The sequence below is a fragment of the Elgaria multicarinata genome, chromosome 7, assembly GCF_023053635.1.
Source record: "Elgaria multicarinata webbii isolate HBS135686 ecotype San Diego chromosome 7, rElgMul1.1.pri, whole genome shotgun sequence".
In the NCBI taxonomy this organism is placed as follows: domain Eukaryota; kingdom Metazoa; phylum Chordata; class Lepidosauria; order Squamata; family Anguidae; genus Elgaria; species Elgaria multicarinata.
In genome coordinates this window covers 30,756,823-30,781,155 of record NC_086177.1, presented here as the reverse complement: position 1 = coordinate 30,781,155, position 24,333 = coordinate 30,756,823, and the positions used below count along the sequence as shown (strand labels likewise).

Sequence of the window (24,333 nt, the reverse complement as noted above, 5' to 3'; positions counted from 1 at the left end):
TCAAGCTTTAACTGCTGCACAGAGCTTCCAAATTGCTACAGGAAGAGGCGGCGGCAGCCAGCCGCTCATAGCATATTCAGGACACAAGCCCAGGTAGGAAATTATGTGCGTGACACGTCTGCAGCTTTGCTCAAGTTCTGCACAGCAGGGCTCAGTTGAAGCTAGCCGAGCCTGGTGGGTGATTTAGTAAGGTGGTGAAGAAGCATGCAATTCCCTTCTCATACAGATTAGAATGCTGAGCTCAGGCTGGGCTGGGCAGCGACACAGACACAAAGCAGAGTTCTTCTTGCTGCAGCCAATCAGGAGGCTCCCCTGTTCTGGGTTGCTGGGTAGTCCTAACCATTCAAAGGCTGAATAATTTGGACCAAAAAAAAAAAAAAAGGAAAAAAGGAGCTTGTATGTTTTTAACTGGCATAAAATAGGTTCTACTGCAGAGCGCTCTCATTCATCTACGAGTTCAGATGCATTTCCCCTTTACTATACTGACAGAAACACAGCATCGTGGGCGGGGGGAGCAGCTAGAAAAGCTAAACTTCAGAGAAAAAGGAATTTGTGTTTTGCAGTCGTCTCGGGGGACTTGAAGTTGGAAGCGTTGGCAGAATGTTTGATAATCTGCAGTGAGAAGGGGGGAAACCAAAGGGTATTTGGAACATAGTGTACGTGGGGTGGGGGAGGAACTCGCTCTTTTCCTAGAATTGCTGGAAGATTTTTAGAAACTGCAGCTGTTCCTACTACCACCAATGCTGTTTCTCCATTTGTTAAAGAAAGCCTTTTGACACCATCAGAAACAAACCTGTGAAGCTTTTTGTGTTGCTGTACTTCCCTGCAGTAGGAAAATCTTTGCCTCTTCTTTTCAGCCTTTTTATGCAACTTATAAAGACACAGAGCTCCTGCCTACAGAACGTTGGCAACTCTAGAAAGCAAACGCTGGAAAGACTGCATAGTTAGTTAGGGGGCATTTACTGAAAAAGAGGAAGAGTATCGTGTTGAACTGTAGTGACTTTTTGGTGACCCGGTTAAAGAACAACAGCATTGACAGGCATAAGGAAGGAAATCCCATCTGCACTACTAGGGTTGCCAGCTTTTGAACTGGATCCCGTAGCTGTCCCTTTAACAGCAATTTGATCTGCAGCCAATGAGTTGGTGATATTTCAATCCATGTTATCGAAGGCTTCACTAGCTTATTTCTGTATATCAAATCTCTGATAAAAAGCACAGGAACAAGCCACGTGATTTTTCTTCTTCTTGATCAGTTGGCAACCTTAGCCAGGCAAGGTTTGTATGCCTTTAAAAGCTGCTCAGTCAGAGGAGGCTAATCACTCCAATGTCAGTGGGGAGATGAATCCGCTCCAGGTTTCAGACAGAACCAGTCAAAACTCTAAAGGAGCTATCCATGGTACAAAGAATCCTGGATAACCCTTTTAGAATTGTGACTGGTTCTAATGGAAACCTGGAGCAGATTCACCACCCCACTTACATTGGAGTGGCAACCTTCCACTGTACACAGTATATCCAAACTCAGTAGATGGAGCTTTTCTAAGTATGCACATTCCATGACTGCAAAACAAAAAAAGCAAAGAAGAAACCTAATCTCCTGAAATTCGGCTTGTCATAAGCTCCTATAGGAACCCAAAGAGTTGGCATTTTAACTGTGACTGAAATACACAAGCGAACAATCGGAGAGAAGAAATTGAAGCTTGTTAGCACTCCAGCAAGAGCCTAACATGGGATAAATAAAAAGCAGGAATTAAGCTGATTCAATTTCCTGACTATAATAAGTTAAGGTTTCCCTGGCTCTTTGTTGGTTTCCTGCTTATCTCATGATAGCCACCAGCCAGTCTTTGAAAACGGTGGGAGTAACTGACTTTTTCAAGTTTTCTCTGCAAAATTGGACAGGTCTCATAAATGGTCTTTGCGGCCACCACATCGGGGCTGGAAGGCCACTTGTAGAATGCAGCCCACAGCCGCCAATGAAAAAAAATGGAGTTATTTTTAAACAAAAAAAAGAACAAAAGCACTCTCCCACTCTGAGCTTTGTCACACCAGTGTTATACTGTGCAATCACTGCGAATTGCATGCAAAGGACTCAGAAGTTTTCCACCTTATAATCTGCTTTGATTGTGAAGTACTCCCATGCATCCTGCCTTAATTGTGCAATAAGGCAAAAAGATTTGCCGTATTTAGCCCCTACATTTTGAGTGTATCTTCCGAGCTGCTGCTGGGGCTCAGGAGCAGAATTTTAAAGAAATGCTTACATCTGTGCAAGCTTTAAAGATAAAGACACCAAAATTGGCACAGTAATAGATATTAGGGAGAGCTTTAAGCATACTAAATTTGGATTGAATTGGGTCATCCGTTGATTTTTTTAATGGTTTTTTACATTTCCCCCCTTAAACTCACTTCCTGGTATGCAAAGGATCGCTGTCGCCTGGTAGCAAAAACAACAACAACCGTGAAAGCTTAGCGCTACTGGGATAATTCTGAGGGAAGCAGGTACATGGGATGAAGCTTTTAATTACACACTGCAGTTCAAAAAAGCTGTGTGTGTACTAAACCCCCACTGAGTTCAGTGGAAATTGGGGACCAAAAGTGGGTGGGATCTGATGAGGCAAATAGCAGCTCTGGGGCTGAGTTTAGATGGTGGGTGAGTGGGCAGGCGGTTAACTCCTTCCTCTCAAATCAGAGCCCCCCTCCTGGAAACTACTTTTATGTAAAAAATAAAACATAAAAGAGAAGTGATCATGGTTTTGCTACACCTTGTCTGGTTTGACAGGTGTATACAGAACTTTGCAGTGGATTGTGACCACAACACTTGAATGAATCAGGGTTAAAAGTCTTAAGCATGGCAAAGAAGCAGGTGCAGTTAAAGTGGCAGGGTTGCCAGTTTTATTTGTTACTGGCCATTGTGCCTCGGTTGTTTGTAGCAGCTTGGCACAGAGAAATATAGAAATGACACTTTCCTACCACTTACCTGTGTGCCAGGAAAAGCTTCACCTGGGTGCTTGAAAGGTACAGGAACACGGCCAGTAAAAATATTTTACTGGCCGTCTTCCCCAGAAGGGAGTGGGGAAGGATGGATATTAGAGTGAGATCTGCAATTCTAGCCTGGAATGCTTACATGGTTTAATAAAAATACTCTGTGTGTGTGTGTTTGCCATAATAATAGGTCACAAGGGGTGCTAAACTGCAATAAAATAAATACGTTAAGTTTGTTTTTAATGGACCCCACAATTGTTGTTTTTAAATGGATACTGTTGTTTTTATACTGTTTTTATGTGTGTCTGTGTGTTTTTAAATTGTATACTTTTAATGTTTACTATTTTTAAATGTTGTAAACCGCCCAGAGAGCTTCGGCTGTGGGGCGGTATATAAATGTAATTAAATGTAATTAAATAAATAAATAAATAAATAAATCCTTTATCCTGTCATATAGCCCTGAGTTAATGGTCAAAACTTTCCTATTTTGTTTTATTGAAGTTTGCATGTATACATCCAAGACTGCTATATACCATATATCAAGTGTACAATGTTGCCTAATCCATAAACCAGTTAAACTGGAGCACTGGGCCAACCTACTTCCAAGAGAATGAAGTAAGCCTTCATCCTAAAATCTGAGGTAAAAGGCTGCTAAAGAGTTTTATGCCATTTTATTGTTCCAAATGATGTTTTAGAATATGGAAGTGATGTCCAACCAGAATATGTTTAGAATATGGAAGTGATGCCCAACCAGATCTACATACATTCAGAATGCCAGTGTGGTATAGTGGCTAGAGTGCGGAACTGGGACTTGGGTTCTAGTCCCCACTTGGCTATGGAAGCTCACCAGGTGACCTTGGGCCAGTCACAGACTCTCAGCCCAAACTACCTCACAGGATTGTTGTTGTGAGGATAAAATGGAGAGGAGGAAAATTAAGTATGCCGCCTTGGGTTCCTTAACGAGGAAAAAAGGAGAGATATAAATATAATAAATAAATAAATAAATAGTGGGTTTGACTCGTCAATCAGCTAGTATGTAGTCTGCATTGGGGTCTTACACCTCTTTCAGCTTGAGAGCTGAATTAAATTTTGGAGAAGCTCTCAGAGGCCACATTCTAATGGTTGGCTGGGTTGAAGGCCAAGGAGCAGGGCTAAGGGCAAAAGAGGTGTGCCCCAAATATCCAAAATATCAACACATTTCAGCTTAAAACTCCTACACAGTTGAATTTTAAGATGCTTTTTTTTAATAATGTGCTGCTATTAATAATGTATTAATTTTAAATGTTTTAATTAGTTATATGTATTTTATAGTGTTTTCATTTGTGTTGTACCCCGCCTTGATCCAGAGGGAGAGGCAGGTAACAAATTATTATTATTATTATTATTATTATTATTATTATTATTATTATTATTTCTGTCAGTAACTATGCCTTTGGAGAGGCATTTCAATCTTTTAGAAGGGGAGGGGGAGGGGGAGTGCAAAAGACAAATATTGGCTTCTGGGAGGAAAGGGACGATTGTGAAAGGGACCAGTGCTTGCCACGCTAATGAAATGGAGGTCAAAATTGTGGGTGCATACCAGGAAAGAAAAGTGGGAGTGATGGAGCTCCTAGTCAGATGTAGAGCAAAGGTGTTGAACCTCAGCTCCAAGGGCCACATCTGGCCAAGCTAGGGGCCACATCCGGCCCTCCAAGATTCCTCACTTGGCCCCACTCCCTTCTCCTAGCCCACCCTTTTCATCTCTTAACTCAGACCAGCTACATGGAACACCATATGGGCAAATTTTTCTCAGCAGTTTTGTCAGGCTAAAGAGACAAAAACTTTTATACACAGCACTATACATATGCAAGATGCATTTTTAAACAGGCTTTTTTGGGGGACTGTTTGAAGAAGTGATGGCAATTAATATATATTTCTGTCAGAATATAGGCATATGTGTTCTCTGAAAGTTCACAGCAGCTGGCTTTAGCAATCTCCAGCCCAGCTGGAAGATATTGGAGATCAGCGGTAAAATGAAAATGAATTCTTTGCTTCTGGGGATAAAGTAGAAAGTGGATTTAGGTAATGGACTTTAGTCTTTGTTCAGTACAACATCAACAAGGTCTAATGGCTTATCCAGCTATGAAGGTGTACATTTGTGTACAGTGTTGGACAGTAAGCAGTTGTGTGTTCCTAGTGCACAATAAAATGCATGCTGAAGAAGCACGTCAAGGTTTTTTTTTTCATGAACTTCTCCTGTGCTTTTAATAAATAGCAACAAGAATAGCGCCTTCACAGTAGCAACAAGGGATAGGGCCTTCTCAGTGGTGGCCCCCTGACTATGAGCTCTGTACCGAGGCCCTATTTAGCTCCAACATTGTCATCCTTTCAATGCTAGGTTAAGACTGCACTCTATTCCCAGGCATTGAATGGCATTTATGTTAACCATCTAAATAGCTCTAGTATTTTATTGAAACTATTTTTAAGATGTTTAGAATTTTGGATATTTAATTTTTTATGCTGTATTTTGAATGCTGTATTTTATTGTCATATGAATTGGTGTAAACTGCCCAGAGAGCTTCAGCTATTGGGTGGTATAGAAGTTAACGACCACCACTAGACACACAGAAATTTAGCAGGTGAAGTTTTTCCTGACGTGGAAACAAGTGATGGTGAAAGTGTCTGCTGGTAAATTTCTGTGAATCGGCTGCTGCCTTTAAAGATGCAGGAGCAGGGCTGTATGGTCCAGCAGGTCACACCACTGGTCCATCTAGCTCAGTATTCTCTAATCTGACAGTGGCATCCCAGCCTTACCTGGGGAATCAAACCTGAGACCTTTTGTGTGCCTAGCATGTGCTCTTTAATGGAGCTATGACCCATACCTTATGGATCTTTCCTGTATATCAGCCTTACTTAACCTGGTTCCTTCTGATGGCCAGGCCAGCTGAGTATTATGGGAGTTGTAGTCCAAACCATCTTGCTGCTGTAGGTCAAGACTGGGTAGAGCTCAGAGCTGCTACCTATTCAGCATTACAATGACATTAGTGGATAGTGTAGTCTTCTCCAACCTGGTGCCCTTCAGCTGCTCTGGACTTCAATTCCCATCATTCCAAGCCAGCAGGAATCCTGGGAGTTGTTCCTTCCAGATTTGTGCCTTCCAGAGCTACCAGTTGGGAATGGCTGCTGTAGTGTGTCAACATACAAGTTCTTCTTTTTCCATGCTCTTGAACGGTGCAGATGGGATGCTTACTCCGAACCTGTTTTCTTGAAGCACATGCTCCAGATATTGTAACTGCTAATCCTCTTGCTCAGGTCTTCCGGAGACAATGTACTTTTGAAAGCTGATGCAAACATTTGAAGGCCAAAAAGTATCAGATTGCAATGGCTTAATAAAGTATTGACATAAGTTGGGTTCATGTGAGCTTGGAGTAAATATTTGAAGTCTTACATTACTAGGGGCCAAAATGGAGATCTAAAGCGAGCCATCGGTCCAGGCAATGTGTGAACAGAAAGTTTCTGTTGGCACAACCCACCAACCCACACACACGCTGAGCCTGCCTTCCCCAAGCTGGTGTCTTCCAGATGTGTCAGACTACAACTCCCCTTATCCCCAGCTAGCATGGCCATTGCCAGCACTTGACATGCCAAACTCAGCTACAGTCTTCCCCAAGTCGGTGTGTTTTGGAAGAGCTGGATTACAACTCCCATTACCACCAGCCAGCATGGCTATTGCTGGTACTGGTCATGCTGGCTGGAGTGATGGGAGTTGTAGTCCAACACATCTGGAAAGCACCACCTTGGGGAAGGTTGTAGCTGAGATTGGCATGTCCTACATCCAAGACTTGTATAGGAGCCGATTTTCTTGTATAATCTTTAGGAAGCAACTAAAATACAACTCAGCCTCCCCGATGATGCCCGCCTGGCACCAACATTGTTATCTTTTCAGTGCCAGGTTAAGACTTTCCTTTTCTCCCAGGCATTCAACAGCATATGCTGAGTTTTAACTGACTCCAATAGCTTTGGCCTAGCCAAGTGTTTAAAATTTGTTTTAAAAGTAAACTGTTTTTTAAATTTTGTATACTGATTTTTAATGTTCAGTCTTTTTAATCCAATCTTTTTAATCTTTGTAAACTGCCCAGAGAGCTTCGGCTATGGGGCAGTATATAAATGTAATAAATAAAAAACAAATTATATATATATATATATATAGAGAGAGAGAGAGAGAGAGAGAGAGAGAGAGAGAGAGAGAGAGAGAGAGAGAGAGAGAGCGAGAGCGAGAGCGAGAGCGAGAGAGCAGAGCTCAGGTATTTCAAAAAGGGCATTTCAGAGGGGCTGTCTTCACAGGGTTTTTTTCCCCCATGTGGCTTGGCTGCATTGTGAGGTCCTTTGTGGCACACAACATCATGGCCAACACTCTCCAATAAGCCGCCTCCACTTGGAAAAGCTACAGTATCAGAGAGTCCTTTAGCTAAAGTGGCTCCCAGGTGCTTGATTTGCAACGTGTCCCTGGTCCTCCACTTTAAATCCTGGGCGTGGCTGTGTGGTGGGCTGGCCCCTCCCCCATTCACTCCTTTAGCATTCCCATTGAGAGACATCCATGTGCTTCCTGCACTAATTAACTTTGGAATGTTTTTTTAATTCACTTCTCAGATGTGTTGTTAGCTCCAGAGCTGTGCAATTACGGAGTTACAAAGGGAATGTTTTAATTCACATGATAAGAGCGGAGCTGATTTCAGCATGCTGCGGAGAATAACAATAATGTGTGCTCATGAAGATGAGTTATATGCATGTTTATAAGCAAAAGCTGAGTCCTGTTCAGAAGGTATGCCGAAATTCCTGGATGAATACTGATTTAACCTGTTCACGTCTAGGGGCTTGGAGCAACACAAAGAAATTTAACAGACAAATCCTCCATATGTTTACTTGGAAGTCCATAGAGACCTACTCCCAAGCAAGTATACATATGGGTGCAGTCATTAACTACTCTGGCTTCCTACAAAAACCAAAATCAAAACATTATTTGGTTGCAAGCATTTACAGTTCAGCTGCCTTAATCCTGTTGATTCCAATAGGATGTATGCAGCCTCGCTGTACACAAAAATTGCAGCCAGTCTTAGTTAGTTGTACATTATTAAGGAGCCACCAGCTGGGAAATTGCTTTTCTCTAACCACTAGCTCAACCTGACTGCGAGGATGCAGGGAAGTGGAGGGAGATGCATAAGTCCTCCATTCTATGTTATGGAGAAGGCCTGCCCACCAAATGCAGAAGCAGACACATTTGTCTCATCCTGCTTCCCAATAATGTCCAGGCTGCTCTTGAAAAGTCCAAAAGTTGAAGGGGACTACAGTTCCCACAGAGACAACTTAGCTCTGATCAGGGATTCTCCAAAATGCATGGAGCAGGACCACATGTCCCCAACTCTGCTCCCCAAATCCTTGTCCCTAAGGGCTGCAGCCTCAGACTTGTGCATGTTGAGCAGGGGATCTTTGCAAATTCAGCTGAACAAGTGCTTAGAATCCTCTACATAAGGGGTGGGCAGAAGGTAGGACTTAAACTCCCCAAAGCCCCTGTAAGCATGTCAAGTGGCCACGAATGTTGGGAGTTGAAGACCAAAACACACTTTCTGGCTGGCCCTGCTCTACATCAGTCTTCTCCAACCTGGTGCCTTCCAGCTATATTGGCCACAACTCCCATAACCCCCCAGCCAATATATGATCAGATATGATGGGAGGATCAGGGCTGCACCCCTGCACTAGGCTGAGTTGCAGTGGCTCTCTGGAGCAGAGGTAGGGATCCTGTGGCCCTCCAGATGTTGGACTTCAATCAGCCCCATGCAGTATGGCCAATCAGCATGGCCAATTCCATGGTGATGGAAGTAGGAGTTATATATTAGATCAGGGCTGGGAGAACCGGTGACCCTCCATGGTGGCTAGTGGATTATGGGAGTTGTAGTCCAATACATCTGGAGGGCACCAGGTTGGGAAAGGCTGATGTAATTTGTCATTATTGTAATTTGTCTAATTATGAGGAACTGCTAAGATCTCTCCTCCAATGTTCCATTGCTCAAGTAGGCAGACCTCTCTTGTAAGCAGCTGTTTTCAAGAGTTTCACTGCCTCAATATCGCCTGCACCAGCTCTCAATTATTTAATCTTAAAAATAGCAAAAATGTAGAGCTTTCCAAACATCATCAAAAGCTTAAGTGTCGACCTTTTAAGAGCACAATCCTATGCATATTTGGACAGAAAAAAGTCCTGTGCTGGCTGGGGAATGCTGGGAGTTGTAGGACTTTTTCCTGTCTAAACAGCCATAGGATTGTGCCCTAACTGACTTTTATTGCAAAAACATTAAGGGGCAGTGTGCAATCCTGTACCTGTCTACTCAAGTAAGTCTCACTGAATTTAATGGTAAATGGGTATAGGATGGCAGACTAAAAGTGCTTTTTTTTAGGATCCTAAAGGAAAGGGATAGTTTGTCTTCAATACGAGGTCCCTTCAATATAAACAAAACAGTTATTTTATATTAGAAGTAAAAGCTTTTTAAAATAGTCATTTTACCAAATTTGTGAATATTTCTTATTACACCCAAATCTAAAAGACTTAAAAATAAATATACTCAAGCCCCATTAAATTGTGGAGAATCAACTTTATAAAAAGAAAAGAAAAGAGAGAGGCGTATTTGCTCAAGTCTTGCTGCATTCACATACACACTTACCTAGGAGTAAGTCCCACTGAACTCAATAAGACTTGCTTCTGAGTAGACATGCATAGGATTGTACTGTCAGACATCATGCCAAATCACGGTTATAAAAGATTAACAATGTATGAGTTGGCATGATGTCTGAACGGACAAACTGTGGTTTATAATCAAGTGGCAAACCAGAATCCAAAACCATGGTTTGAAGTGGATTTGCAAATCATGATTTGTGCCAACCATAGTTTGGTGTAGCCATCTAAGTTGATAAATCATTGTTATGACCATTGCTCTGTCTCCAGAGACTGCTGAACTGTGGAGAAGGAAGTCTATTTATGAACTTATGAAGTTAAGCACCAAGAAGACGAAAATCAAAACAAGAAAGGCATCTCTAAAACCACATACATTTCTAAGCTGAAATGATGATTGGTACAAACCAGGGTCTGAAATGAGTTGCTAAGTTATGTTACTTCTTATTATCAAAAAGAAAAGCAATGCCATGAAAACTTCACCCTGAAAAGCAAATGATCTGCTACATTGGGAGACAACGTTGAGGAGCGGTGAAAGCGGCTTTTCCCGTTCAGCCGTGACGCCTCATCATCCACACCTGCCTTCGATTTGTGGCGGAAGTTTGCGCCGGTTGTGCTGCTGCCGCCGCGAGAACGGTTGCGCAGCCACACCGGCCTGATTGCCGCGGCTTTTTTTTTCGCTCGCTGCACGGTTTGCGCACGTCCGAAAGACCGCAAACTTGCGCAGCCGTCAGCGATGCCGCCGCCGGCCCTGGCGGCGGCAGCGGCGGCAGTGCCAGTGCCAGCCGAAGTGCTGCTGGTGCTGTTGAGGGTCAACATTGATGCGCTCACTTCCTGATGGGGGTCGTGGCGGGTGTCATATGACCCGAGGTCAATCGTCTGCATGGGCACTCTGTGCCTACATCTCCCATCATGCCTCTGAGGTGTCGGCGGCGATGATCGCCTCTGTGCCCTGTGCCCCATCCCAAGGAGCCAACCCACATCTGGCCGTAGCCATGGCAGCAGCCCACAAACAGCTCTGCCCTCTGCCAGCCTGGTACCCACACTAACAGGCAGCGTACAGCACCGCCATTATGCGGCCACGGTAGCTGCCCACCGCAAGGAGTCACCAGCCACTTTTCCGGTCCTCCGTTCCTGCGCAAACTGTCACTGGGGAAATAAAAAAAAAAAGCCGCTCCGCCGCGCTGCCCCAGCTGCCGGACTGCGCGCAAATGGCGGAGGCGGCTTGACCGAAGCCGCTGACCACTCCCCCTTAGCACGCCTTTTCCTGCCCAGTGCGGACCGCAGTGACCTCACATCCTCCCACACGTACTCCGAATTACCGCGGGACAGCAGGAAAAGGCGTCCTAAAACTCACTTTTTTAAAGTCGGGAGAAAGAGGCTTCACCGCGGGATAACGGCGGATCCTCGTGAACGTCATCTGGAAGCCTCGACGTGACTGCGGAAGGTAACGCGCGCTAGAGCCTCGTCTAGTAACGCCCTTGGTACAGGGAAATGGGAGCAGGTGAACTTGCGCATAGTAGCTCATTGTGGTGAGCCTTGGAGAATCCTGAGCCCTGGATCAATTTTCTTCTACTTTTGATTTATATATTTAATCAGACTTGACTTTCAGGTTGGTGAGACATTTTGTTCTGTTGAGCAAGTTCCTATAGATATAATGCTATGTGGTAAATTCTACAATTGTGTCAAATAATTTATGGCAATATAAGAGAGATTATATTTTAATGCATAAAGAACAAGATGAAGGCTGAACTTTTAACATTGATTTTTGAAAAATTGATTTCTCAGCCTTAATGTGGTATTAGATTGCATTTGTATTGGAGGGAATGAAATGACAGTTCTTATGCTGTAAACCAAAATGATTAATCTAAAATGGTTTACTTTCAGAGAATTTTGTGCTGAAACTGTTTAATCTCCTTTTCTGGAGGGCGGATGAGAAACATTAAATGAACTATTTCTATTCAAAATATTGGCCTCTGCACTCATTTTCTGTATTCATTCATTTATTGCATTTTTAAACTGCCAAATAACTTAAGTTCTCTAGATGAGTTTAAAACATTAAGGGTGCAATCCTGTGCATGTATAGACAGAAAAAAATCCTCCTACAACACCCAGCATGCCCCAGCTAGCATGGTGGGCTTGGGAACATTGGGAGTTGTAGGACATTTTTTCCATCTAAACATGCATACAATTGTGCCCTAAGGCTGCAATCCAATACCTACTTACCTGGGAGTAAGACCCATTCATAGAATCAAAGAATCATAGAATAGTAGAGTTGGAAGGGGCCTATAAGGCCATCAAGTCCAATCCCCTGCTCAATGCAGGAATCCACCCTAAAGCCAATAGGGCTAATTCAAGCCCTATTCAATCCAATAGAGATTTTTTTCTTGAGAAGACATGTAGAGGATTGCACTGTGAATATAAAGTAACAATGACAACAAAGCAGGTCAGACAAAAGAAAGATAAAACAAACATCAATAGAACCAAGAGTAAAACCAGGAGCAGGGATATAACAATACAAAAATATAAAACCACCAAAAGCAGTTCAAAGAATCATAATAATTCACAGTCATTCTCCGGAGGCTGCTAGGATGGGCCATGTGTCCTTTTGGACAGAGGGCAGTCCTCTATTTCAAGGGCTTCCAGAGGACTCTATTTGAAGGCTTGTTCTGTCCAAGAGAAAGTACAATCAGAGGGAAGAGCTGGGTCTTGAAATCCTCCATCAACAGCAGACAGAGCAAGGCACACAAGTATCCTGAAGACAATGGTCTTCAACACCATGGTAAGATGTACCGTATTTCTATTTAAATTTTCTAGGGATGTCTGAGAATTTCATTTTTGCTCTCAAAAATGAAGCCTGAACATGAGAGTCAGCACATATCTGCCGAAAATATTCACAAATTGTCAAACACGTGCATGTGTTCCTCTTATTCTTAATTCCCAGTTCAATTTGTGCAAATTTCGTAATTTGTGCAAATTTCCTCAGTAGACTGAATCAGCCCACTTAAATTTCTGAAGGAAATGTGTGCAAGTTCTGGGAGATTTGCGCAAATCTCCACTTTGATCGCTGCTTGACTTGCGCAAGTTTCCTGCATGTGGAGAGCAAATCGCAAACACGAACATGAATCTGGCACAAGACTGCTGCGAGACGATGTTCGGAGACTCTTAGCGATATCCATCCCTAAATTATAATTATTTCTAGATTTACATCTATACATATAAGTTAGATATGCAAATTTTATGCAAACAGATGTCCTTTTTTGCCCTCTTTTTTGGCTATCCTACCATGCACTGCCCTCAGCGTGTACCTGAGCATGCCCCCCAACTGGGTTTAACTGGGGTGGGGGCAAGAGGAGAAGAGAAAAGGTGGAGCAACAAGGCTATCCCTCCAGCCATCGCACGAGGAAATTCTAGCTATCTTCCCTGGATCAGGGCTTGTTATTCTGTGCGCAGAATAAAGATGTGGTACGTGTCAAGGGACGCCTCTAATACATATGCTCCACCTGCTCCTATTGACCAGAATCACTTGTTTCTGGTACCAGTCCCTATTTGAGCTTTGCGGCAGATACATCTGTAGGCCAGGGTGGAGAATGTGTGGCCCTCCAGATGTTGTTGGAATGCAACCCCCATCAGCCCCAGTCAGGTGGCCAATGTTCAGGGATGATCGGAGTTGTAGTTCAGCAACATCTGGAGGCCCAAACATTCTCTAAACCTGCTTCTAAAAGCTAAATTTCTGCAAGAGCAACAAATACATCTTGACTCTATTGCACATACATGTAAAATGTACACATGGTTCCCCAAAAGCCAGCACTGTTGCTTCCCTTTCACACAGGTGCCTATGTGGACAGCAAATGTGGCTGAAGTCTTTGAATTGCTGCTCTTCTGGAAATACAATCAGATCAATTATGAAATTTAAAAATCCCATTCAACATCCTCAATAATAATAATAAAGATGAAAACTGCTCCCATCACTTTAACACACTTCCAGCCATATCCAATGTACTAGGGCAGCTCAAGGAGTGAGAGATCTTTGCTGTAAAACAGAATATGATACAAACACCTGTATCCCTATTTTCATCTGTGAAATGTGAAGGCAGGCTTTAACACAGTAGTGGGCAGAAGGTAGATCTGGCTCTACTGGATAATTTGCAGAAGACTGGTAAGGATTTATGATTCCCAGTTTCTTAACAATAGCAGTGATCAATTTATATTATCCTGCCCTCAGTTACACTGCTGAAATGGAGACAGCTTGGGTAACCAGGAATACATTTTTGTGAGGAAGGACTGTGAACGCCACTCAGTTCTGGTCCTCAAACCAAATCCCTGGGCTCAGAATTCTTCAATTCTAAGTGTATGTCATTTGCACCGGGCTCTGGCTGGTGTATCTTGGGGTTCTAGTTTAAAAAGTCAAAGTAGATCCTGTAAGCCTGAAGTCTGCTCAGCCCTCCTTCAACATGTGGCTTCCTATATTCAATGGGAAAAGACACAGGAGACCAACAATTCTGACACAGCATAGACCTGGGGCTGATGCCCTTCAGGAAATAGATGATCACTTGGCATTTAAAAAACTGGTCTAACCAGTTTATTAATTAACTTTCTCCTGGAGTCAGGGAGGTGCAAGTGCTGGACTTCTTTTTTTTAAAGCAGAACCTCAGGCTGTATGTAGCCTTATACTCACTTACATCAGCATAAGCCTTATTGAACTCGATGGGACTTGCTTCTGAGTAGACATGGACAGGAATACACTTGTCAGTCCACTGCACGTTGACTTGGAAGAAAGTTGCACTATGCTCAATGGAGCATCCTCCTGAAGTAAGTGCTCAGAGAATTGTAGCCTAATGTGCCTACATATAAATTAACACATGTCTCTCTCTCTCTCTCTCTCTCTCTCTCTCTCTCTCTCTCTCTCTCTCTCTCTCTCTCACACACACACACACACACACACACACACACACACAATGAGCAATTGTTGATTTAGTGTTTTCACTCTCAGAAATGTGTTTGTTTGTTTTTAAACATAGAGCTGAATCCAATGTTAGTCTAACTTTAGTCCCATTCCTTTCAATGGGTCTACTCTAAATAGGACTAACATTGAATACAATTAATTAAAAGTGCTGTAAAAGTGACTTGGGATGCAATTTAATGCATGTTTAGACAGAAAAAAGTCCTACAACTCCCAGCATTCCCCAGCCAGCACGAATGATTGCAGACTTAGGGTGTAATCCTATGCATGTTTAAACAGAAAGAAGTCCTATGATTCTCAGCATGGCCCAGGCTGCCATGCTGACTGGGCAATGCTGGGAGTTGTAAGCCTTCACACACACCCCCGTCTAAACATGCATAGGATTGTGCCCTCAGTCAAATTAGCACATTTGACATAAATACAGCCTGACTCTGGTAGATATGGAACAGTCACATTTTAAAAAAATAATTCTAGATCTTCTGCGTCTTGACTTTGGCTGATATGGGATTCTAATTTTTTTTAAAAAAGTGTAATCTGTCAGCATGTTTTTAAAATTATGTTCAGGCTAGATACGATGTCTGTTCTCATTGCAGTTTCTCTCACACCTTTTATTTGGCCCGTTTCCTCTATAACTGCAACCCCTGTCCTCAGAATTCTTCAGTATTTTCACTGATCTGACTTCCACTTTGCAGTCACTCTGTAACACTTTGCCACCAGTTTTGCTGCCTCTACAGGTGGTGCGGCCTCCATGGGAGTCTGTGAACTGAAAATTGGCCACCAATCCGAGTAGTGTTGTATAGGATTGCAGCTTTAGGCCACTTACCTGGGAGTAAGTCCCATTGAACTCAGTGGGACTTACTTCTAAGTAGACATGCCTAGGGTTACACTATTAATGTGTTTCCCCTAATGGTCAGGGGTAGCTTACAGTCACTTAGGGCGTAATCCTATGCATATTTAGACAGAAAAACATCCTACAACTCCAAGGCCGGCTGGGGAATGCTGGGAGTTGTGGGGCTTTTTTTGTCTAAACATGCATAGGATTGTGCCCTGAATTAGGGTAACCATGTGGAAAGGAGGACTAATCTGGTAGTAAGCCCCACTGAAGCCAATGGGACTTCTGAGTAGACATGTGCTGAAACTGGGTTGTATCCATTGTTAGTCTAAAGCCTCATTCACTTCAATGGGACTTCTCAAAGTAGGACTAACATTGGATCCAATCCAACGTCTTAATTAAATACTTTTGGGTATGTAGCACTCATATTGGATACCTTGGCGGGGGTTTATTATATAGTTGGCTTGTATATAAAGTTGCCAGATAGCAGTGTTGTGTATGTCTTTTCTGAAATAAGGCATGTTTTTATGTTCTGTGACATGGCATATTCAGAAAACCAGAAATGTCTCAGGCAGCCTGATCCTTTGCATGTTTTCCACAGAAACTGCAGGGCTTAATTCCAAGTAAAAATGGGTAGGTATGCAGCCTTCAATGATGGGGTTCTCGGGAGACATACCAAAAAAATGCTTCTGTTCTCCACTGAAGTGTTCTTAAAATCTAGCCTACAGCCCAACTCTAACATTCATGTATCAAAAGAAAGTGCTTCAGATGGTATCACAGCATCAGTTGCAGAACACAGTGTGACCCTGGCAAGGTATTAATATTCTGTCGGTACAGCAGGTGCAAAGGTATAGCATCGGGAGCCATCCTATGCATGTTTACTCAGAATTTAAGTTCCATTGAGTTCAATCTGACTAATTCTGGGTAAGTGTGCAGTCTAAGATGCTTAGAAGAAGCTGATGATCCTGAGCATCTATTTCCACCCAAAACAGGAAATGCAACACATCAGCTCCAGTTTATCTGTAGCAACTAAATGGCTGTCCACATCTGTCTACCACAGCCTCCCCCAACCTAGTGCCCTTCAGATGTATTAGGTTACAACTCCTACCATCCTTCATCCAGCACAGGGGTGATGGGAGTTGTAGTCCACACATATGGAAGGCACAAAGCTGATCTACCACATTTGTTTGTATCCCACCATTCCTCCAAAGAGCTCAGAGGAATGTGCAATGTTTTCCCATTTTATCCTCACAACAACCCTGTGAGGGAAGTCAGGCTGAGAGAAAGCAATTGGCCCAAGGTTCCTAGTGAGCTTCTTGGCTGAGGGGGTGGGATTTGAACTCTGCTTCCTCCAATCCACGTTTAACACTGTGTCCATTACACCTCATTTGCCTACTGAAATAATCCACAGGGAATTTATCTTACAGCTATATAATCTCTGCTCTGCTCTCCTTGAAGGAGAGCCCACAACGTCTCTGGTGTCACACATCCCATTGTTCAGCTGCTCTCATAGATACGTGTAGAAACAGGAAGCAAGACAATACAGCTTTTTCCCTTCAGCTGGTTGGGTCCATCTGGTCCAACCACTGGATTTTAGCAGAAGCACTTTAGAGCCAATTTTTAATATTCAGGCATGCAAATTGCACAGTCCTGTGCTGAATGGAAAAGGCATCTCTGATGAAAAGTGGTTGTGTGCAACAGGTTGGCTCCCTCATTATCGGCCTTTAGATGGATGATAAAAAAAATTCTGCTGCTGTGCCAAGTTTGTTGTAACGAATTGCTACTCTTCGTTTTAGAGGCTCCCCTGTTCTATTGCAATGTATGTATTTTGCCAATTTTATTTTAATTCTTTAAAAAAAAACCACGATTGTTATATTTTATTGGGATGGATCCAGGATCTGCCTTCCGCAAGAGGAAGGGTTCTGCTAACCAAAGTTCCTATCTCCCCATTTAGCAGGGTTTCTGGGCTCTCTTCACAGGCTGTTGTGCACAGGATTGCACCCTAATTCTCTTGGGGAGAGGGAACTCAACTGTTTGCAGCTAGCAATATCTACTTATGCCATCCCAGTATTAGAGAAACATTCGCCAATTATTGATATGAGTTAATTGATTAAATCTCCATAAATTAAACAGTTCTGGGGGGGGGAAAACTTTTTTGTTTTTGTGTTAATCGTTCATGTGTTCTGGTACTGTTTTGGAAGGGCATTCCTTTCCGTGTGTGAGAGGGGCATGGCCAGCAGAACCATTAGGTGAAGTGAGGCAAATTGCCTGAGAGGAGCGAAGCTGGGAGCGTGAGCACCAACAGCCTTTCTGTAGGTTCCTCCTGAACGTTCCCCCTTGTTGCAGGGCAGAAGTGTTTGTGCGCCATGCAGGCTGCCCTGCACATCTGAAGCTGGCCTCAGGTCCCGCGAAGGATTCTTCCCTATCACCACTGAGGAAGTAATATTCAACTGCCAGTCTGGATGACTTCATATATGAAGCGGGGGGCCACCTTGGCCTTCATCTCAGACAACAAATGTCTTGGGCGAGCCCTGAAGAGGAGATATGCCTCTTCAAACATGGTGCCTGCTACCTATTTATTTTTGTAAGCACATGTGTCTCAAGTAACTTTGTTTTTAATTTTTTAAAATTAATATTAACTGAGGGCATCCATTTACTCAGTTAGAAAGGTCTTCTAGCTATTAATCTCTCACTGAAAGATTCACTAACGCAACCCTCTTTTACACCACAGCCATGCATTTAAGCCAATTTCAACCAGGTTACAGGTCAATCTCATGCATGTCTACTATTAAGTTCAATAGGACTTACTTCCAGGTAATTTATACATAGTTGTTACGGCTCCCAGCCAAAAAAGAAAGAAAAGTGCCAACTCTGTGAAGGAGCTCAGACAGCATTCCTCGACCTTGTGCTCTCTAGATGTGCTGGGCTGTAGTCCAACAGACCAGGAGGGCACCAAGGTTAGGGTAGGAGCCTGTAGCCAAACCCAGAACTCCCTGGAACTATAGGAAAGAGGGACAAACAGACATCACTTTCAGGCCAGTTCAAGCCACAGACCTAGGCACATTTACCTGAGAATGGGCCCGTTCAGAAGACACCTTAAACCACGGCTTTAACCACGGTGGTTAAGCCAGAAACCTGGGCTGTGTTCAGAAGACACCTTAAACCACGGCTTTAACCACGGTGGTTAAGCCAGAAACCTGGGCTGTGTTCAGAAGACACCTTAAACCACGGCTTTAACCACGGTGGTTAAGCCAGAAACCTGGGCTGTGTTCAGAAGACACCTTAAACCACGGCTTTAACTGTGGTGAATAAGGCTTGCTTTATTCACCATGGCTAAAGCCATTGTTTAAGGTATCTTCTAAACAGGGCCAGTAAGTCCCACTGACCTCAGTAGGCCTTACTTTTGAACAGAGGGAATATGTAGAAGAATGCCCTGTAAAGTACTCAATGGGACTTCCAAATAAAACACGCATGGGATCGGGCTGCAGGTGCGTACTTTGCACACTTACCTGAAAATTTGTCCCCCACTGAACTCAGCGGGACTTGACTTCCGAGAAAAAAACCCGGACCGGGAGCCGCGCACGGCTTGTACACGGTTTAGACCCATCACTTCCTTGCTTCCTCTGAAAGCCAACCCGTCTCCCTCCCTCTCCCCCTTCTCCTCCTCCTCCTCGTCCCGAAGCTTTGGGAACTCTGATCGCCGCGACTCCCGCAGAGGCTTGGCGGACTCCGGGGCGGCGGCGTTCCTGCCGTTCCCTGCAGGGGGAGCCGGGTGGCCGCGGAGGTTTAGTACGGCGGCGGCTGCGGGAGGAGGAGGAGCAGGTGCTGCGGCCGCCGTTGTTACCTTTACCTCCCGGAGGGGAGGAGACGGAGGCGGGCGATGGGTCAGGGGGTTGGGCTTGCAGGTTGAGAGCAAAGCGGAGGCATCGGAGGAGCAGTGGGAGAAAGGCAGCGAGAGAGACGAGGCGCCGCCGCCGCCGGGAAGCCTCCCCACCCCCACCCCCTTCTCGAGAAGGGAAGCCTCTCTTTGCGGAGAGCCGAGCTGCCGCCGAGAAAGGGAAAGGCGCCGCCGCCGCCACGCACCGGATCCGGCTTCGGCTGGGCGCAGCGACTGCGGCTCCTTTCGGCGCCCCGCCCGCCTCTCAGATCCCTGGCGAAGGGGAATCTCCCTCCCCTCGACCGAGCCTGATGTGCGGCAATCGGGGCTGCCGAGAGACCTCGACGAGCCGGGCGCCGGGTCCTTGTTCCGCCCACCCGCGCTGGAGCCCCAGTGACCAGAAAGGGACCTTTTAGCCGCGATCGCTGCCCCTTAGTATAGCAGCAGCAGGGTCCGTGCTGTTCGGCTTCCTCCGTTGGCCGGAGGGCGAGAGAGAGAAGGGAAGGGGGGCGCGGCGAAGGAGGCGCACGAAGGTTTGAAAGGGAGGGAGGCAACGCGGGCGGGGAGTGGCGGCGGCAGATGGGCGCGCCTTGAAGAGAGCGGAGGCAAAGGCGCGCGATCGGCGTCTCCAAGCGCATCTAGGCAGATCCGCGGACACCTATGCGTGAGGGTTGGCGGAGAACCCTGCAGGGAAATCCTCCCCCACCTCCGGCCGGCTGTTGCGGCGTCGCGACCGACTCGTGAAGCCCTTGGATCGCGGCGGCGGGAACGACGACAGCAGTCGCCGGTACGCGCCGTGCGCCGCCTTCCCCAGTCCCCCTTATGTGAGCCTCGCCGGCTGCCTCCTCCTGCCGGATGGCGATAGACCGGCGACGAGAGGAGGGTAGCGGTGGCGGGCGGCCCCTCCCCGAGGAGAACGGCTCTTTGCCTGCCGGAGAGGCGGACCCTGCGGCAGCCGCCGCCGCCGCCGCCGCTTCAGCCGCACCCCCTGCAGGGGGTCTGGCGGCCGAGATCCAGAGCCTGCCTCTTCCTACGGCGCCGCCGCCGCCGCCTCCCTCCGGGTCCTGCAGCCCCCTGCTCTTGGATTACGATGGCTCCGTGCTGCCTTTCCTGGGGGGTCTGGGCGGCGGCCACCAGAAGACCCTCATTCTTCTCACCTGGATCCCGGCCCTCTTCATCGGCTTCAGCCAGTTCTCGGACAGCTTCCTCTTGGTGCAGCCCATCTCTTGGTGCAAGGGCACGGATGGGCAGGGCAACTGGACAGGGCACCCTCAGCTGCCCGAGAGAAGCTTCGCCGCCAGCCCGGGCTACAACCACAGCAACAGCAGCATTAGCAGCAGCTATAGCCGGGGGATGATGGCTGCCCCAGAACTGCCCACCCCGGAGGGGAAGAACGACAGTTACTGCCACTGCAGCGAGAGGTACCACCGGATCACGGCCGGCCTTCAGCAGAATATAGTGAGCAAGGTAAGGACCCAGTCCGTTTGAACGGCTGAAGCGGCCATATCTGGGGTTGGCCCATCAAGTATTGATTGCAGCTGCTCTCCTTTAACTTGGAGTTGAGATATTCTGCAATTAAACCTGCAGCCCAGGCAGGATCTACACTGCAGCTTTAAAATGGTTTATAAGACTAGTGACAAGTGTTTGGGCCCAGGACACAGGCCATATACAGTTTTCAAACTGTTTTCAAAGTGTTATATCCTGCTTGGTGTAGACCTGGCCCTAGTTGTGTTGTGTGGAGTATGTGAGGCAGTAGAGATGTAGGATTAGAGAGGGGGGGTCGTCTAATTTTGTGCAGAGTTTAATTTGTGCCAGGGCTCAGGTCCTGATATACACTTGCTTTGCACAAAGCCCGTTTCGGTGGCAGGACTCCACATAGTGGAAGAGGCAATATTGGAAGAAGGCACAGCACTTCTCATGACATGCAAAGTATGGAGGCCGCTCCCTATGTTGACAAAGATAGAGCAAGCCCGGATGTGCACGCTTCTCAAGCGCTTGGGGAATGCTTGGGGTTTGTGGTAATTTTGTGGGCTGTTGTCTTTCGGTGGCATCCATGTGACAGTTCAGACTTCCAAAGGGCCCTGGAATGTGTGAAGCAATTGCAAAGTACCTCTGAGCATAGGTAGGGTGCCTTTAGTGCAGCTCATCTACCTGATTAAGGTCCTTTGTAGATACCGTGTATGAGAGTGCTGATGATGGTGATGAACGGAGAGGGACCCAGTGTGCAGCTGCTGTAAAGAAGGCAAACTCCATGTTAGGCATAATTAGAGAAGGAATTGAGACTAGAACTGCCAGTATCATACTGCCTTTATATAAACCTGTGGTGCGACCATACTTGGAATACTGTGTACAGTTTTGGTCACCACACCTAAAAAGAGATATTATAGAGCTGGAAAAAGTGCAGAAAAGAGCAACTAAAATGATTAAGGGGTTGGAGCATCTCCCCTATGAGGGAAGGTTACAACAGCTGGGATTGTTTAGCTTGGAAAAAAGGAGGCTAAAAGGAGACATGATAACTGTGTACAAAATTATGCATAGTTTGGAGAATGTGGATAGGGAGACATTTTTCTCTCACTCTCATACTTCTAGAACCCGGGGTCATCGCATGAAGCTGATTGGTGGGAGATTCAGGACAGATTGAAGGAAGTACTTTTTCACATAGCACATAGTTAAACTATGATATTTATTTCCACAAGATGTAATGATGGCCACCAATTTGGATGGCTTTAAAAGGGTTTGGATAAATTCTTGTACGACAAGGCCATTAATGGCTATCAGTCCTGATGGCTAAGTGCTGCCTCCATTATCAGAGACAGTATGCCTATATACACCAGTTGCTGGGGAACATGGGTGGGAGGGTGCTGTTGCACCCATGTCCTGCTTGTGGGTTCCTGGTTGATCCAGTATGGCTCTTCTTATGTTCTTAACAAGTGTTAGCTAATTCTGTAAGAGTTATTTTGTAGGGTTTTAGTTCTGTATATCATAAGTCTTTGAAAATTATATTTTTGCCCAGAACAAGAAATGTGTCCAGTGATGTTGTGTGATGACATCCCAGGAGTGTCTGTCACTGTAGGCCTGCTTTCTGTCGTCTTATTACGCTTGGCGTGCTTCCAGTTTGTAAGATGTATCAAGTTCTGGTTTCATGGCCCCTTTACAACTCCTGCTGATTCAATTTTAGATTTTGACACAAGAGGTTACAAAACACTGATTTGCTCCTCCTTCCCATGCCTGATCAACACTGACTGACCTTACTGGATGAATATTTGCACCTGTGGTAAAAAGGAACCTATGCTCACCTTCCTACTCTGCCTATAGCATACTCTACTGTGAAATCTTATCAGTAGAAAAGGGTAAGAATGCCAGTGTTTTTGCTAGATGCAAATGTCAGTATTCTAGGTATGGATTCCAGTGTGCAATGCATTGTTCAACTAGGAGTTGCACCTGTTACATACATGTGTGACACTTCAGTAATGGCTTACCCATTACAGATAGAGCATCCTCACTGTGTTACTGAGATACTTGTCAATGCGAAGCAAGTTGGCACAAGATGAGCTTGAAACATGAGCAAAACAGAACATCTGCAAGCTTAAGGCTGCAGTTCTAAGCAAACACTCGCTAGGGAGTTCTGAGTAAAGTTCATTAGGGTTGTCCTGTAAGGCAGCTTGCTGTCCACTGACAATGATAAGAAGGCAGAAGCCTTCTTAGCTGATTCTGGATTGAACACCTTGCTCTGTTCTAGATTAAACGTGCTGTGGATTGCAACCTTAGGCTGTGGCTGCATTTGCACAGAGTTCCTTATTTATTTAATTATTGAAATATGTATAAGCATATTTCCTGCTTTACTTCTGGCCAGGCTGTGAGAAAGAGATTGGAAGCTTTCAGTTCAGTTTTCAGTGGATAATTGTGCTTCTCATTATGGCCAAATTGGAAACTGTGCCTAGTGTTAGTTATGGTTTAATGAAAGAAGCCTACTTCAAACCATGGTAAATGATCCTGACTTTTCCCCCATTAAACTGTAGTTAATACTAGCCATAGTTTCCAGTTTGAACATATAGGAAACTGTGGTTACTTGAAAATGGAAATGAAAGCCTCCAATCTTCTTGCAGCAGCACCAGGAGAGAAGAAAGGATGGGGAGCACATAAGCCCAAGGCTTGCACATATGATACTAAAGAATGGTTTAGAGCAGCCTTCGCCAACCTGATGCCCTCTTGGTATTTTGTGCTACCTGATCATGGGCCATGCTGGCTGGGGCTTATGGAAGTTGAAGTCCAAAACATTTGGAGGGCACCAGGTTGGGGATGGCACACATGTTATAGCAATAGTGAGTTTGGGTGCAGGGCTGGCCAGCTAGTGCTGAACCTGAACCATTTAGCACTATACAGTGCAGCAGCATGAGGTTTCAGGAGAGGGGAAAGGGGGAAAGGGGGTAATCTCCCCCTCCTTCTTCTCTCTAAAATATTCCTTCCCCCGTGTAAGTCCTGAACCTAACATTCCTGTTTCAGGTTGGCAGAAGCCTTGAACAGGAGCATTATTGTTATATTGAGGGTGGGAAAGAATCACTGCAACATTTTGTGGTGGTTCCCCCACTTGTATTTTCCATATTTACGAATTACTGTACAAATTATGAGATCACATTTTATTTTTGCAGATGACTTTAGCCCTAATAATGAGTTGGAAGACACCACTGTAGCTTTCTGACGTTCCTCTAGTAAACAACTGCAGTGTAAAATGAACCTGTTACATCATGATTGTAGTTCCCTTAATCCCAAACCACCAGAGCTCAGCAAAATTCATTCCTCCTGGGAGCTGTGTGTTTGGATTAACTGTGCTGTGAATTGGGCAGGCAGTAATCAAGGACTGCATACTTGCGTTTTCTTGCCACCTACGCTGGCTGGTGGTGATCCCTGAAAATCGTTTTGGCTCCCCTTTAAATGTGTGTGGAGGGTCTTTCTTTTAAAATAAAATAAAAGGAGTCGGCGATGGT

General features: G+C 45.1%; 2 protein-coding genes across 3 annotated transcripts in view; one reads left to right on the top strand and one right to left on the bottom strand.

Annotated features, from left to right (window-relative positions):
• Positions 1–534: 534 nt before the first annotated feature.
• Positions 535–19,986, bottom strand: LOC134401264 (uncharacterized). Its single transcript, XM_063130013.1, has 6 exons — positions 19,878–19,986; positions 18,981–19,779; positions 18,280–18,470; positions 13,451–13,558; positions 1,478–1,557; positions 535–612 (listed from the first exon to the last, which is right to left on the bottom strand). Exons 1-6 carry the CDS (start codon positions 19,984–19,986, stop codon positions 535–537), a joined length of 1,365 nt encoding a protein of 454 aa, XP_062986083.1.
• SLC22A23 (solute carrier family 22 member 23) overlaps positions 19,541–24,333 on the top strand; it is a 126,503-nt gene continuing 121,710 nt past the window's right edge. For both annotated transcript variants that reach the window (XM_063130309.1, XM_063130307.1), the window contains exon 1: positions 19,541–20,815. In XM_063130309.1, coding sequence (XP_062986379.1) covers positions 20,204–20,815 — 612 coding nt within the window. In that variant the 5' untranslated portion in view covers positions 19,541–20,203. The remainder of the gene's footprint in view (positions 20,816–24,333) is intronic.